The sequence below is a fragment of the Vidua chalybeata genome, chromosome 14 (assembly GCF_026979565.1).
Source record: "Vidua chalybeata isolate OUT-0048 chromosome 14, bVidCha1 merged haplotype, whole genome shotgun sequence".
NCBI lineage: Eukaryota > Metazoa > Chordata > Aves > Passeriformes > Viduidae > Vidua > Vidua chalybeata.
Window position 1 is genome coordinate 4,822,501 of NC_071543.1, and position 15,793 is coordinate 4,838,293.

A 15,793-nucleotide genomic window follows, 5' to 3' on the forward strand; every position below is an offset into this window, starting at 1 on the left:
GGGCCGACCCGGGGCGGGCGGAGCGGGCCTGAGCGCCGCGCAGCGAGACAGGAGGTGGGCGAGGCCGCCCTTCTCCCCGCTTCTCCGGGCATCGCTGCGTTCCCGGAGGGATGCGGGCCGGTGCGGCCCCTGGGCTGCGGCACCGGCACGGGCCCCGGCACGGACCCCGGCACGGGCCGCGGCGGGGCGGTCGCCACGGCAACGCGGGCGGTGCGTCGCCCCGACGTCACTTCCGCGCTCGGCGAGGCGCGGCGCGGCAGAGCCGCCATGGCGCTGTCGCGCGCGGAGCGCTGCCTCGCGCTGCTGCTGCGGCTGCTGTCGCGCGCCTGCCTCGTGCTGCTCGCGCTGCTGCCGCTGCCGCGCGCCGGCCCCGCGCGCGCCGCCCCGCGCGCCGTCCCGCCGCCGCGGCGCGCGCTTCTGCTGCTGCCCGCGCGGCGCCTCGCGGAGCTGCTCCGCGCGCGGCAGGTACCACCCGCGTCCCGGGGAGAGGGGGGAGCCGGGGGGCCGCGGGTGCCGGGCCGCCCAGCGCCTGACGGCGGGACCCGCTGTGCCCCTTGCCCAGGTGGCGTGCGTAGAGGTGGTGGAGGCGTACGTGGAGAGGATCAAGGAAGTGAATCCCCTCATCAATGCCGTGGTTAAGGACAGGTGAGCTGGAGGCAGAGGGCACACTCGAGGAGACGGTGGCTCCCCGCCTGCCTCCCTTCGGGCCACGGGCCCGACCGCTGCACCGCGCCCGGGGCACGGGGATCCCCGAGCCATGCCCAGCGCCCGGCGGCGGCTCGGCCGGGATGCCGCTCCCGGCTCCGGCAAAGACCAGGCCAGACTCACCTCCCCCACAGGCTCCTGCCGCACCTGGGGCCCACCCGCCCTGCGGGGACCCCGCTCCTCGCTGATCCAGTGCCGGAGCATCGCCGGGTGCTTTGTTGCAGGTTTGAGGAGGCCCTGCAGGAAGCCCGGCAGGTCGATAAGCTGCTTTCGGAGGGTCCTGGCGATGACTGCCTGGAGGAGAAGTTCCCCTTGTTGGGAGTTCCCATCACCGTTAAGGAGGCCTTTTCTCTCTACGGTGGGTTTATCTTTGTGCCTCTCCAGGTCTTGATGTGCTCCCCACAGTGGTGGGTGGCTGTGGCAGGTTCTTGGAGGGAAGTAGTCTCCCTTTCCCTGGTTTGCACCAAGCTCTGCCTGGGCTTCTGCGTTTGTGATCATTTGTAGCACACGGGTGCTACAGAGCTTGTGGTGCCTCAGAGGAGCAGCCCTCACTGGGAACCTGCTTCTTGCAGCTCTGGGTCGTCTTGGGGCACTGGCCCTGATGCCTCCCTCCTGTTGACCTTGGCACCACAGGGATGCCCAACACCTCTGGCTTGGTCAACCGCCGCAATGTGATCGCCACTTCAGATGCCACCGTGGTGTCACGGCTAAAGCAGGCAGGTGCCATCCCGCTGGGTGTCACCAACTGCAGCGAGCTCTGCATGTGGTACGAGTCCAGCAACAGGGTCTACGGGCGGACCAACAACCCCTACGACCTGCAGAGGATTGTGGGCGGCAGCTCAGGTGAGCACCAGCACCTCGGCACGGTCCTGCACGAGTGGCAGGTTAAAATGCAGCGAGGGAAGAGTTCCGAGTCTCTGCACACAGCTATTAACCTGTCCCTGGGTTCTTGCAGAGCTTATGGGCCTCTTTCCTGGGCGCTGCTGTAGGCTGTTGGGAGGTCTAGCTGCTTTGCCTCTTCTAGGTGTTTCATCTGGCATTGCTTCAGTTTGCTCTGTTATACTTCAGCAGGAAAACCCCTTTGGCCCACATTCCCCGGCTGTTCCCCACCCATCACTAAAGCCAAGGTGTCCCCCACCCCTCTTGCTTTTTAGGCCCCCACCCTCCCTGTGAGGTGTTCTTGTGTTCCTGGATGATTTGCATCATAAATCTGTGGGTTTTGCCATGTTTTCTACTGTGCAGGTGGGGAGGGCAGTGTCCTGGCAGCTGCCTGCTCAGTCATAGGTGTGGGCTCTGACATCGGCGGCAGCATCCGAATGCCTGCCTTCTTCAATGGAGTCTTTGGCCATAAACCCACAACAGGTAAGGTGGGTGTTGGGGTCTCCTCTTCCCCACCAGCAGAAATGCCGTGAGGTGAAATGGGGGCTGTGGGTTGAGCCCCTTCAGGACACCCCTATGCTGGTCACTGGTGAGGTTGCTATAAGGAGTCAGGTAACCTCTTGCGTGGGACGAGCCTGATGAGGGAGCACAGCTGGGGTTGGCAGTTGGGAAGCTTTTGGTGGCAGAATGCCAGGCACGTGGGAGATGGGCAGGGGTTTACCCAAGTACTGTGTCCTCAGCCTGGGATGTTTTCACAAGGCTGGGATCTGCTGGATGTTTTTCTGTCTTTCAGTGTCCTGACTGGGTGCTTTTCCTCCCATCCCCACCCCATGCACCTTGCCATCAGCACTTGTGGGGTGTGCAGTCCCTGGGGAACCATATCTCCCTGCACCCAAAGGCCCCCCAGCAGGGCTGTCCCCGTCTGGAGGCGATATTCGGGGTAGTGTCTGACTTCTCTGCCCTCAGGGGTGGTGCCCAATGACGGCCAGTTCCCAAACGCTCATGGGGTGCGGACCAGCTACCTGTGCACAGGGCCCATGTGCCGCTACGCAGAGGACCTGGAGCCTGTGTTGAAAGTCATGGCCGGTCCTGGGGTCAGCAAGTGAGTTGTTCCCACTGCTCCAAGCTGCTGAGCTGGAGTTGGCAGCTCTCTGGTCCTCACAATGTATTAGTCCTTTGTACAAGACAGGTCTGCATCCCACCTAGTTTGCTTGTTACTGATTTCCTTCCTCTGCTGCTGGCTTCAGCAGGACCTTGGCTGCTGGGACTGCCTTTCTCACCCCCCACGTGCTCCCAGGAACTGGCAGCCATGGGCAGACTGATAGCTCCCCCTTCACCAGTGAGCTGCTTCCCAGCTCTGTCCCACACAGAGGGTCTGGCCTTGTTCCTGGGTATTACAGCGCCTTTCTTCCTGTTGTTGAATGAGGAGTTTTCTATCCCACACCATGGCCAGTTCAGTTCCTTCAGTTCTTGGTCCGTGCAATCAAGTACAACCGTGCTGTGTGCCAGTGAGGGGCAGAGCAGAGGTGGGACCCATGGGGCAGCCTCCTTTTTGCCACAGCCTGCACACAGTTGCTCTCTCCATTACCACTTCACTTTTTCCCGGGCTCTTGTGCAATCCCAGTCTTGGCTGCAGTCAGGGCTTGTAATCACAAGGTGCTTCTGGAGAAATGAGAACTTTCTCAACAGAAACTTGATGGGACCGAGGGGGCAGGTGAGCAGCTGGATGCGTTGTGTGCAGTAGGTGTCTGTGCCTTCAGGGTCTCACCTTGCCACTCTGGAGGACAGAGCAGAGTCTCTTCAGGACACAAAACAAGCGTGTGAGAACCTCTAGCAGCTGCAGAGGATCTGGGGATGGATTTGTGACAAAGCACCATTCCTTTCCCAGGCTGAAACTGAATGAGAAAGTGTCGCTGGAAAAAATCAAATTCCACTGCATGGATCATGATGGCGGGTCCATTTTTGTATCACCTGTGGACAAGGAGATCTTGCAGGCCCAAAAGAAGGTAGAAAGCAAAAGAGGATGGTACTCACCGGTGTGAGCCTTTAGATAGAACCTGGGAGACAAAGGAGGCCTGGGGAGGGGAAAGAGCTGCTTTGTGTGTGGCTCCTGCAGGAGCTGGCGGAATGAAGGGCTGGGGAGGCAACCTTGCATCCCAGTCCTGTGCTTTCAGGAGTTAAAAAGTAGAAAGAACTTCTTCAGAGCTAAAGAAGACACAAGGGGAAGATCTTGCTAGTAGGTCCCCTTACTCACTCTCTTTTCTGTAGTTTCCACAGGCTGATGGCAGTGCATCAAATCTTTGTGGAAACAAGCCTGTCCTTGCTCTTCCCTTCAGGTGGTGGAGCACCTCGAAAGTGACCTCGGGGTCCAGGTTCAGCATGTGACGATCCACAAGATGAAGTATTCTTTCCAGATCTGGTCAGCCATGATGTCATCCAAGGACAGTGAGGGGCAGGTATGTCAGAGTGAGTTGGCAAAGGCACAACTTTGGAGGCATCAGGGAAGAAACAGCTGTTTGGGGCCAACTGTGGAGAGCTGTAGGCTTCCCAAACCTACCCAGGGGCTTTCCCTGCTCCATGTGTCCCCCCAGTCCTCCTTTCATCTCTTCCTAAAGTTGCACAGCCCCTTCTCCCCTGCTGTCCTGGCTCTCAGCAGAGGAGCAATGTGGTCATAGGGAGGGGGGAGGTTGTTTTCGCACATTGACCTTTTCCATGCAGGTTGGTAAGTGAGCCAAGCAGGAGGCATCCTGCCTTGGTCTTTGCCCCATGCTGTGTCTTCTACTTGTAGGCTGGGATTAAGACCCTTTGGGATGCCAGGACAGGCAGGGGACTAGCAGCTTTCCAGCAGGAGGCCTGCTTGTGTTATTTTTCCCTGAAATCGCAGCTGCTGTGCTGTGTTCTGTTCATGCAGGAAAGTACTTTGTAATAAAATTAATTTCTGGGAGTGTTGTAACTTGTGATGAAACAGCCCAGCCCCACCACACCTAGCAGGGCTTGTCTGGCTCCTCTGCCTCCTTCTTCCAGATCCCATTGTCATATCACAGGAGGAAATGCCTCTGGGGCATTATCCCTTGCATTGTGTCAGTTGGGTGCTGCTTTGGGGGGCTCTCACTTCTCCTTGCTGTCTCTGGCAGGGAAAAATGCTCCTGCTGCTGCCCTGGATCAGTGTCAGAGCTGTGGAGCTCCTGATGGGCATCTCCTGTGTGACAGCAGGAACACCTCACATTGGGATAATCGGATAATGGGAATTTCACTGTCCATTGCCAGCCTGTGCCTCCCTGCTGCTTGTTGGCTGTGCTGACAGGGGGAATGGGTGTGTTGCAGGAGGCACAAAGATTCACAGACCTGCTGGGGGACCACGGGAAGCCAGTGTGGCCGCTGTGGGAGCTGATGAAGTGGCTCGTGGGGATGTCTTCTCACACTCTTCCAGCTATCGGTAATGCTGGCAGGGGCCCTGGGAAGTGCAGAGGCAGTGGTGGCGTGGGCAAGCTGTTAAATGCAGGTATTACCCTTACAATATCCAGTGAAGGAACTCGGGGTTTGCCCTGAGCAGCTTCAGCCGATTTTGTAATGACACTCTGTGTCTTTGAGTTGCATGCAAGCTCAAGAGTGTGGTTATTTGATAAATGGGAGTGGGTACCTTGGGGGAAGAAGTGAGGATGATGGAGCTGGGGGCAGGGTTCATTTTGCTGTGAGCCATACCAGAACTGCTAGGGGTCAGAGGGCTCAGTCACAGTCTGCACCAATCTTGTTTCATAGCAGCAGGTACTAGAGAACCCTAATTAGTGCAGTTGTGCTGCTGTCTAATGAGTGCTGGGGTCATTCTGCCAGCTCTGCTCAACCCCACTGGCTGGGAAAGCTGGAAGGAAGAGGCAATCTGCTGTGGCTCCTGGCAGGACTTGGGGGGCCACCCCAGAAGCAGGGGATGTTGCATGTGGCTGGGCATTGTGTTTCTGCCCCATATAGCCCACGGTCCTCTCATATGCTCTTGTCCCCATTTCTACCTTTCGCTGCAGCCCTGGGACTGACAGAGAAGCTGGTGAACCTCAACGTCAGTGGGAAGGCCAAGCTGGTGAGCATGGGGAAGAGCCTGCAGGAGGAGATGGAGGCACTGCTGGGGCCAGATGGAGTGCTCCTCTACCCCTCACACCCCACCGTCGCCCCCAAGCACCACTCCCCTATCTGTATGCCCTTCAATTTTGCCTACACAGGTGAGCAGCCCTGGCTCCTGTGGGGTTGCAGGTAGGGCTACCAAGATGGTCTCCCCATGGCAGCAATGTGGGCTGGCAGCTGGGGTGTTGTATCCAGAGAGTTTGCATTGCTGACGGTGGGCTGTGCAGCAAAGAGAGGCGCCTTGTTGCTCCAGACAGTGGAGTGAGGGTTGTTGTGCTTCATACTGTGTGGCATCTTTTACCTTTTGCTGAAGGTGCCTGTCCACAGCAGGGCAGGTCTGACTTTGTGTGTGATATTGGGGTTTAGCAGGAACCCAAGACCCACCATCCCTTGGGGTACAGCCTGGGGCTCCCTGTGTGCTTCCCATGTGGTCTGAACACCTCGGTGCCAGTGTCAGTGCTGCATTGCTTTGTGGAGTGATGGCGGGCTGGTGCCTGGGGCAGGAATGTCCCAAATTTGGCGTGCCACAGTGTGTGCCATCACTCATGGATGCTGTTTATACAGTGTGTGGGCACTGGGAATCTCTGGCCAGTGATGTTCCTTGTCAGCATTTCTCTGCAGTGCTGCATGAAGCACCAGCTCCCAGGATCTTGGTGCTGTGTACGGCAGAGCTGCCTGCCCAGGGTGGGAGAGCCAAGCAGTGATGTATTCCAGTCATTGAGTTCACTCTAATCCATCCAACCTTATCTCTTGCAGCCATCTTCAATGTCCTGGGCCTGCCGGTGACACAGTGCCCGCTGGGGCTGGGCAGCGAGGGGCTGCCTCTGGGCATCCAGCTGGTGGCAGCTGCCTACAATGACCACTTGACGCTGGCAGTGGCACGGTACCTGGAGAAAGCCTTTGGAGGATGGGTTTTACCAGGGGAAGTTTAACCCTGGGAGGCAGGGGCAGAGGCAGTGACAAGTGCTGATGCTTGATCCCATCACGGCACTGCCTGCTCCCTCTGCATCCCCCTGCGCCCTGCTGGGACTGGCTGATGGCGCCTCCAGCCCAGGAACAGCTGGACCATTGCCCCTGGAATCCTCATCCCTGTGGCACCCTCTGTCAGGGAGAGACCTGCCTTTCCCGAACCCCTCAGGAGCCCCAGTGCCACAGTCTGAGGATGCCCTGCCTGCAGTGGGCACCCACCCATGTTTTCCAGACCTTGGAGTTGGCCAGCTCTGTAACCCTGCTTTCAAAGCACTGAGTGAGAGCTGGGCAGAGGACGTGCTTCCAGATTGCTGGGGGCAGCTGTGCAGCACCCCTCAGGGCTCCCTGGGCCTAGGGAGTCCTCCTTGGCGTGACCCTACCCACAGGGCTGGACTGTGCCTACTGCACCCAAGCTTGTCAGCCCCCACAGGCCTCCCAGGCTCCTGCAGGCTTCCCCCCACCCTCTGACAAAAACAGGAGAGGGGTTGAGGGGACTGGAGGAGCCATAGGCCTGCCTCAGCAACAGCACTTTGTAGGGTGGTGGGTGCTGGGCTCTGTGGTGTGTGCAGCCGTCAGGCACAGCTGGGAGCATTTTAGCAGTGGTTAAAGCATCTCCTGTTTGTGTTTTCCTCTTCTCTCTGGGGGGATCATCCTGCCTGACTGGTATCCCCTGCTGCCTGTCCTGCTGAGCTGCCTGGCCTCTGCCCCAGGAGCAGATGTGGGCAGCAATGTGAATGGTTCGTCTGAGCAGGCAGCAAGCACAAGGTGTTTTCATTGAGGGAGGTATTAAAGAGCTTGTCCAGTCTACTGTGGCTGTGTGTCCTTTTCCTCATGGCTGTCTCCCTTCCAGCTTCTGCCAGGCCCCATCCCCATCTCTACCAGGGATGTGTCAGGGCTACCCAGCACTGCTGGCCATTGGAGTGTTGGAGGGACAACAGTGGACATGCTGGCATTGGCCCCCATGGTGGCACGTGGCCACTCTGGGGTTCTTGTTTTGGAATGCCCAGGCCGACAGTGACTGCTGGGCTCTGGGCAGAGCTGAATGGTGCTTATGAGCCCCACAGTGCTGCCGCCAATGGCTCTGTTAGCCTTGCAATGGTTGTACAGTTCTTGGGAAGCACAAGTCCAGCTGTGTTTTGTCCCAGTGGGCTGCCAGAAGCTCTTGAGGTGGTGCAGAGCCACGTGCAGGTGTCTCATGGTCTCCATGGCAAAATGAGGGGCCGCAGCCCTGTGTGCCCAGCCTTGGCAAGGATAAAACCTGCTACTGGTTTTGCTGGGATGTCCTGGCCTGTGTTTGCCCTGCCATGTGTCACCCCTGGCCTGAGCCCTTGCTCCTTTCTGTCCCCGTGTCCTTTCTGGTCCCTGCACGGGTAGCACAGGATGCTGGGATGACGTGCTGGGCCAGGCTGTGCCTCAGCTCTGGTGTGCAGAGGGCACTGCTGAGCGCACGTGCCCAGCTGGGACGCTGGTAACGAGGAAGCAAGGAAGGAAAAAAAATCCTGGCTCAGCAAAGGAGGTACAAACTACCCAAGTCAAATCATGTCTCCCAGCGTGGTGGCACAGATAACACGGACTGTCCCCCATCTGGAGGAAGCCTGGCAGCTGAGCAGACTGTGGTGATGCTTCCAGTGAACACTCGGAGCCAAACGTGAGGTTGCTGAGTGGAGGGTGTTGTGTTCAACAGTGTGGTTGGTGAGGTGGGTTCCTGATATGGCAGAGGAGAAGAGAGGAAATGCTGGATCCAGGTTGGGGGGAGTGCTGGTGCTTCAGGGTAGTGTGGTGGGGATGCAGACAAAGGAGAGGCTGTGCAGAGCAGAAGGGGTTAATCCCCAGTCTCAGTTGTTGCCACAACACGGGGAGAGTTGCTGGGATTTTTCCTCTGGCCGAAGGAAAGGGGAACAGATGTGCTGGGGTTCAGAGGGGGGCTGGCAGGGGCTAGCCTGCAGTCACCCTCGCTGCTTCAGGGAAGCATTGCCTCCCTTGTGCTGCTGTCTGCAGTGAGAGCAGCCCTGTCCCTGCCTGTGCAGGCAGCCGGTCCTGGGGTCTCAGTTCCCCAGCTCTGTGCTTCCGTAAGCCCCAGGAACAATCCTGGAGGCTCTTTCTCCCTCCAGGCAGAAATGCTGCCTCCTTCAATGGGCTCTGTTGCAAAGCCGGGAGGGTTCTCGTTGGTCTCAGGGTGGGGGAATCCCTTGGCTGACTGCCTGTGCTTCGGCTCTGGTGTTTCAGAGGTCTCACCTCAGCCCTTGCCCACAGTTTGCAGCTACACGTCCCTGCTTGTTGACTGTTCCTCCTCGTTTCAAGCTCTTAATGCTGCAAGGGACAGGGAAGACATGGGGGCAGTGTTTTGTACCCACGCGCTGAGGTGGTTGCGCTTGTAACAGTGCAAAGTCGGTGTGAAATGGGAAGAGTGAGAAGCACTGACAGTGGTGAGCCAGCCCCACCAGTGTCCCATCTGGTCACGGGTGCTCCCACCCCTCTGCCTCTGGAGGTGGCCCTGGGCTCTCCACCTTCACAGGGGAATGTGTCCCCACAACCACAAGGTTGGTGTTGGTAGCCTCAAAGCCCTTGCATGTCTACTCCAGGAGAGGAAGGTTACCTCCGTGACCGGCAAGAGCAGGGAAAGATTCCTGGTGGCTGAATGGTGGGGCAAGGCCAAGGTAAGAAGGGACTGGCCAGGTGTCAGGCGCAGGTGCCCAGCGGGACCAGCCTCTGCTGTGGTTCACAGTCTGAGGTCTCTGTTTATAGCCCAAGAGGGTCCCTCATTGTGCCCCGTTTTGCCTTGTGGGTGCCGTCACACACGGTGCCCTCCCTGCACCAGGGAGGCTGTGGGATGGCTGGGGGTGTCCTGGCAGTGGTGTGCCAGTGTGAGTCATGCCCAAAGCTGGGCTGAGTCACCTCCCCAGTGATGTGAGCATCAGGTGAGGAGCTTTCTCAGACTCACATCCTGGTGACAAAGGCAGTATGGCTTCTCACCACGGGGTGCCAGAGGTGGGCGCAACAGAAGGTTGCTGCAGCATGTGCATAGTGCCATAGCAGTGTGGCAGCTGTCCACTGTCCCTGTGGCTTCACTTACCACCACAGCCCTGAGGGTACCTGCCCTGCTGCACCCCCAGGGTGCAGCACAAGGTCCCCTGCCCCTCCGTAGTGGTCACCTCTGTGCTACAATAGGCATGTGGACTCCATGGGCCAGTGTCACTGGCTGAAGCTTCTGTTTTTAATCCCAGGTCCCAGCAGCCTGTCATGTCTGTGGTTAGCAGAACAGCTCCAGCATACCCACCCCTTTCCATGGCCCCTGGTGCTGCAGCGTAGTGCAGGGGCAGATGGATGGGCTGTGGTAGGATGAGCCTTGCCCTGCTCCTGCTGCTGTTTCTGGCCAGCTGCTCCCTGCTCCAGGGTAAGCCAGTGCTGAAGCTGTCACCACAGTCTCGGGGGGGGGGGGACGACTTGGATGCAGGGCAGGAAGAGGCACAGGGACACATCTCAGACCTACTGAAGGTACCTGTGAAGAGGAGAGACCCAAGTGGTCGTCAAGGTATGAAGAAATAGAAAACCCCAGGGTCAGCAGCAGCTGTGTCAGGGTGCTGTCTACCGTTTTGTCAGCTGTGTCTCTGCTTTGGCAGAAGCATGGAGAGGGTGTTCTCAGTGTGAGATGAATTGGGAGGATACAGGCGGCTGAGCACCTGCTTTGAAGTCAGTGTTTGCCCATGCTGGGCTGAAGCTGGGGAACCTGTGCACCGGGCCACAAGGGGACCCTGCAGGACACTGCCTCATACCCCTCTGCTCCCTCCCCAGGCACGCTGCTGAGGCCATGGCGCATGAGGTTGGAGGCACGGAACTTCCATGTCTGGCTGTGCTGGGAGCCAGACCCCAGCTTACCCAGCTCTGCCACCTATGAGGTGGAGTGGAGGAACAGGTAGGAGGGGAGGAGGGGGGTGAAGGGCTCTGGTCCTCTTACACCCTGGCAGGGACTGTTGGGGACCCCTGGCAGCCAGAGGACTGTTGTCTGGCAGTAAATGCCACAGAGGAACAGAGCAGTGGAGTTGGCAGGGATTGGCTTGTCCTACCCCTGCACATGCAAGGTCAGCTCAGGACTGTGTCCTGGTGGGTTTTGAACAGCTTCAGGACAACATCCCTGGACAGCTTGGTCCCTTTCCTGGTCACTCTCCCAATAACAAACTAAGGGGTTGCTTTTGGACTGGGGTTTTGGATTTGTTTTTTTTTTCTATTATGCTAAATAGGATGTCCTGTATTTCAACTTGTGTCCACTGCCTCTTGTCCTTTTGCTGGGCACCACCACCCAAAGTCACCTTTCTCTGAGGCTCAAGCTGTCACTACTCGCTCAGTTTCCCTCGTACCACGAAACCTCAACTCCTTGGTTGGTTCTCCCTGCCACGGCTGTGTGTTTTCTCATTGTGGAGAGCACAGGTCAGGGCACAGTGCCAGATACCATCTGTCCCCAGGAGGGAGTCAACTTGCTGGTGACCCCCCTCCTCACACATCCCGGGACACTGTTGGCTGACACCTGGGCTTTCCTACACTTCCCACCTGGGCAGGATGGCAGTGGCTGGGCAGCCCTCCCTTTGGGCTGGGAGGATGCTGAAAAGAAGCAATCCCTGTGCTTTCTCCCTGGGCAGAACCTCGAACTGGACCAAGGCAGGTGCCTGTGGGAGGAACAGCAGAAACTCCCAGGGCTGTGAGCTGTATTTTGACAGGATTCATGATATCTACTGGGCACGGGTGAGAGTGGTGGCCGGAGGTGAGCAGTCCGAGTGGGCCAGTTCCAGCGAGCTGCAGCTGTACAGAGACAGTAAGGACCGGGGAGCTCCTCCAGTTGGGCTCTTCCTGGGGGGCCAATGGGGGAGAGGGGACCTTGGAGAGATTTGATGGGATACAATGGGAAAGCATATTGGGATACTGGAGGGAAAAGAGTCAAGAGTCCTTGGCAGAGGAAAGGGATGAGGGAGGGCTGGGTGAAGAGCAAAAGGACAGAGGAGACAGTGAGGTGATTGGTAGGAGGCCCCAGGCCAGCAAGGCACCGTGAGACTTTGGGTCTCTGGGGAATGCAGTGAGATGGGGCAGGAAAGAGAATATGCCTCCAGGCTTGGCTTTTGAAAGGCTCACCTTCCTCCCCTGTCATGGTCTGGGATGAAGTTGGTGCTGGCAGGGCCAGACCCCCTGGTGATCCATTCATCCTGACTACTGTGTTTGCCAGGTGTGGGGAATGTGCCTCTTCTCAGTCACAGACTGGCTGTTCTGGCCAAAAGACCTAGCAGTCTCTTGGAGCTAGAAAATTTTCAGGACCCTCCTCTGACCTCCATCACAGGGGTTGCTGCAATAAACAGAATGTGTGAGCTAAATGGGTTCTATATTGGCGCTCTGTGTTCCCTTGTTCATTCCCTCTGCATCCAACTGGCATGAAAGTGGGTGCATTCAGTTAAAAAGTGATTGCTGGCCTTGGCAGTGGTCTCCAGGCCCTGGTGGATGGCTCAGGGGTGAAGGTCTCAGCAGAGGGAGCCAGTGGTGCCACAGGTCCTTCGGTGTGAAGAGGAGGCAGAAGCAGTGCTAGCTGTCATGAAGATGTGGTGGCTGCCATTCCTAGAGCTGGTTTCAGAGCACAAAGTGCCATCAGGCAAAACCTGAGGAGCTTTTGTGCTTTGAGAGGGGAATGTCATACAGAAAAATATAATTTCTAGAGAAACAAGATGTCTACCTTCCTTTGAAGGTCTTAATTTTCAATTTTTTTCCACTTCCCTACAGCAATTGTTGGCCCCCCCAAGTTGTCCTTTCTGCTCCAGGACCAAACTCTCAGCGTAAACATCACCACACCACTCACTCCCTACCGGAGAAGAACTGGTTCCTACAAGCGAGTCAACCAAGTGCTGCTGAAGCTGTGGTATTGGCTGCACCTGTACGAGGGGGACCTGCTTGTCCAGCAGGTGTGTGTGGTAGCTGGGCAGGGCCCAGAGGTGCAGGGCTTGCACAAGCTTTCCTGGTGCATCAAAGCCACCATCTCAGGTTGCAGTGGTGTGGGGGTGCCTGTGCTGCAGCCCTGCCCACACCTGGCTGTGCAGGTGTGAGGTGCTCTGCACCCCCAGTCTGGGGCTCCCACCTCAGCGAGGCAGGAGACCACTTCCCTCCCCTGGGTAAGAAGAACTGGACTGGCCTATTCAGATGAAAGGTGATGCCACAGGTGCTTCAGGAGATGCTCTGGGACCTGAACACCTCCTGGGGCAAAGAACTGAGGGTTGGAGGTGCCCGGGAGGAGGGACCATAGGGCAAGTGGGATGTTGAGGCTGCACAGAGCAGTGGAGCCATGCACAAACCCCACCTCTGGCTTCTGTGGCCACCTGTCCCATCTGCTTTCAGGTGCCCTGCAAACGGAGGAGCGAGGAAGTGCCTTGCACCTTTGGGCACCTGAAGCCCAGCACACAGTACTGTGTCCGGACGATGGCTGCAGACATTGCCAGGGAGCGGAGCCAGGAGGCTGAGCGGTGCCTGGTGACTCCAGCAGCCCCTTCAGGTGCGAGGACTCTCACCAACTCAGCTGGCATGGTTGCATCTCAGGCCCTGCTCACAGCACAAACTTGTGTGGAGGTGTGAGTACCTCACCCCTAGCCACTGTGGTCAGGGCTGTGGCCCAGTGCTGCCCAATGGGGACCTCTCATAGTGATGCTTTCTTGTCATCTGCCTTGGGCTTGCCTCCTGAAACACCCCAGTGTGGCATGGAAGGGAAACACTGATAGAGGGTGGGGTGGGAGGGATGTGCTTGAGTGACCCCTCAGCCTGCTGTGACGTCCTGGTAGGTTTTTCATGGCTCCCTGCTGTGCTGAGTGTCTTCTTCCTCCTGCTGCTGCTCCTAAGTGTGGTCGGATTCTGCTTCATGTGGCAGCATGTCTTTCCCAATCCTGCAGAGACGTGCCTCCCAAAAGCATTGGTGAGTGACGATCCTCCTCCAGCCTCCACCTTGTGTGTAGCCATAGCCAAGCCAGGGTGCTGAGCCCTGCATTTGCAAGGGCTCAGCACCTCCTTTCCACCAACTCTCACATCACCAAGCCAATTTTGGTACCCAGGTGCCTCCCCTGCCATCTGAACCACTGTCCCCCAAGAAGCAGGTACTGGTGGAGGGCATTGGCCAGCCATGGGTCACAGCAGAGGATGGGGTCTCAGGCAGTGTAGCCCTTGGTGTTCAGCATAGTTTGTCACAACCGCCTAGCTGGCAGGGCTTTGGCCAGCTGAGGCTGACCATGTCACTGCTTTTGATCTTGCAGGCTCTCCAGAAGAGCGAGCTGAGTGTGACCATGCAGGTGCCTCCACTCCAGCTTGAGGAGGACCCCCTGGCCCAGCTCCTGCAGACTGCGCTCCCCTCCCACAGGCCACCCACAGCTGTGCAGGCATCAGCCACGGTCCCACAGCTCCTCCAAGGCCTTGCCCAGGATATGAGTGGCTACTGTGCCAATGGGTTTGGCCCAAACTGCACTGAGGGAAGGGAGCCATCCTGCACCCACAGTCAGCTGGGGCATGCCTTAGCTTCCCAGGTCCCCTCACAGCTGAAGAAGGATGGGGAGGCAGGTCATGGGGATGATTTGCCACAGCAGCTGGTGCTAGTGGGACTGGCTGGACACAGCTACATAGGTGACAGGGACAGCCAGACACCTGAGATATGGCTCCCCCTGCACCTCCAGCTTTATTCTAAATGCCAGTGCCCAGTCCTGGGAGCAGGCAGCCACCTTCCTCTGCCCGTGCCAAGCAGAAGCTGCAGCCAGGAGTACCTGCAGCAGGAGAGTCTTGGCACAGCTGAGCACTGGATCAGGCTCAGCTCCGTGAAGCTCCTGGCCAGCATGGAGGCAGAGGGAGGGCAGCGCCTCTGTGCTCCCCAAGCCCTGCATGGTGACAGGACTGAGCTAGAACAAGGTGACAGCACCATGCAGCAAGGCTACTCGGAGCAGGCAGAACCGTGTCTCTCCAGCCCCTGCCAGCTGCCCCCCTCGCCCCGCAGGGTCCTGAGGCCAGCTGCCTCATCCGGCTACGAGCCACGGCCCCCCATCCAGCAGTGAGCCATAGGAGTGGGGCTCCCCAGCAGCCTCCAGCTCCCAGCAGAGCCCAAGGCGCCTCGCCGAGCTCCCTGGCCGTGATGGCTGCGTGTCCTAACCTGCTGCTGCAGGGCTGGGGATGGCACTGGGGCAGACTCTCAGGGGCAGGCAGAGACATATTCCGGGCACGGCCACCAAGGATCCGCCAAGGGATCCGGAGCTTTCCTCTGGGACTTTGGTGCTTGAGACACAGCATAAGGAGCGTGCACCAACGCTGAGCCCCCAAAACTCTTATCTAGAGATGTGTCTGTATGTGTGCATGTATGGTACAGTAGCTATACTAATGTATATACATATATATTTATAAAGCTCTTTAATAAAAAAATATTGGGGTTTTTACTTCTGTGGAAATGTTGATTCTGTGCTGGAGTTGTTTTTAAATATCACTAATTTATTCTAGAAAACTGGCTTCTCTATCCATTGTTTCTGTGTTACAGACCCAGCAAGGCCCTTCCCTGTGCAGCAGTCAGGGAAGGCACAGGGTAAACTTGGGGTTTTCCAGGCAGAAAATTGCACCCACAATCTCTGTCTTGCTATCCTGTGGGAAAAGAGTGGTTTTAGCACCATGGGATACATTTAGTATTCCTGCTGCCAGCACTGGGGTGATTTATGGCTGAGAAGCCCTGCCCTGCAGTTGTCCCTCAGGATGTATTTTGAGGCTGTGCCTGAAGCCACAGAGGCGAGGGGAAACCTCCTGCTGTGTCACAGGTTGGGATCAGTGAAGTCAAAATGCAGTGAGAAATCCAGGCTCTTGGACTCACAAAAATTACTCTGGATCTGGAAACAGGAAACAAACTGGTGTCTAGTGTCCAGGCAGCTGGTAGAGGGGATGGATGTACACTGCTGCCAGTCTTGGGGAGCCTTTGGGGCTGTGCAGGGTCATGTTTCAACCCTGTGCGTCACTCCTGACACCCCAGCCGTTTCCATCCCTGCCTCGTACTGCAGGCTGACCCCTGTAGCCCAAAAGGGTCCATGAGGGAGCAGAGATCCACCTCCAGTTTAGGGAAAACCCCATACCAGATGCCCAAAGGAGGCCG

At 57.7% G+C, this 15,793-nt stretch overlaps 2 protein-coding genes across 5 annotated transcripts; both read left to right on the forward strand.

Annotated features, from left to right (window-relative positions):
- Positions 1–267: 267 nt before the first annotated feature.
- FAAH2 (fatty acid amide hydrolase 2) lies at positions 268–7,473 on the forward strand. The gene is made up of 11 exons (XM_053955405.1): positions 268–465; positions 563–645; positions 930–1,063; positions 1,339–1,548; positions 1,948–2,067; positions 2,551–2,686; positions 3,473–3,590; positions 3,921–4,040; positions 4,909–5,020; positions 5,601–5,795; positions 6,454–7,473. The coding sequence occupies exons 1-11, from the start codon at positions 268–270 to the stop codon at positions 6,627–6,629; spliced, it is 1,602 nt and encodes a 533-aa protein (XP_053811380.1). The 3' UTR covers positions 6,630–7,473.
- Positions 7,474–8,674: 1,201 nt separating this feature from the next.
- Positions 8,675–15,083, forward strand: LOC128795014 (interleukin-22 receptor subunit alpha-2-like). Of its 4 annotated transcripts, none has more exons than XM_053955403.1 (7): positions 8,675–10,060; positions 10,459–10,579; positions 11,301–11,473; positions 12,424–12,602; positions 13,033–13,262; positions 13,470–13,600; positions 13,935–14,080. In XM_053955403.1, exons 1-7 carry the CDS (start codon positions 9,991–9,993, stop codon positions 13,988–13,990), a joined length of 960 nt encoding a protein of 319 aa, XP_053811378.1. In that variant the 5' UTR covers positions 8,675–9,990; the 3' UTR covers positions 13,991–14,080. The 4 variants fall into 4 exon arrangements, with proteins under 4 accessions (XP_053811378.1, XP_053811376.1, XP_053811375.1 ...); XM_053955401.1 differs by having other exon boundaries at positions 8,677–10,060; positions 11,301–11,422; positions 13,033–13,186; positions 13,935–15,083; XM_053955400.1 differs by having other exon boundaries at positions 8,678–10,060; positions 13,033–13,186; positions 13,935–15,083.
- Positions 15,084–15,793: the final 710 nt, after the last annotated feature.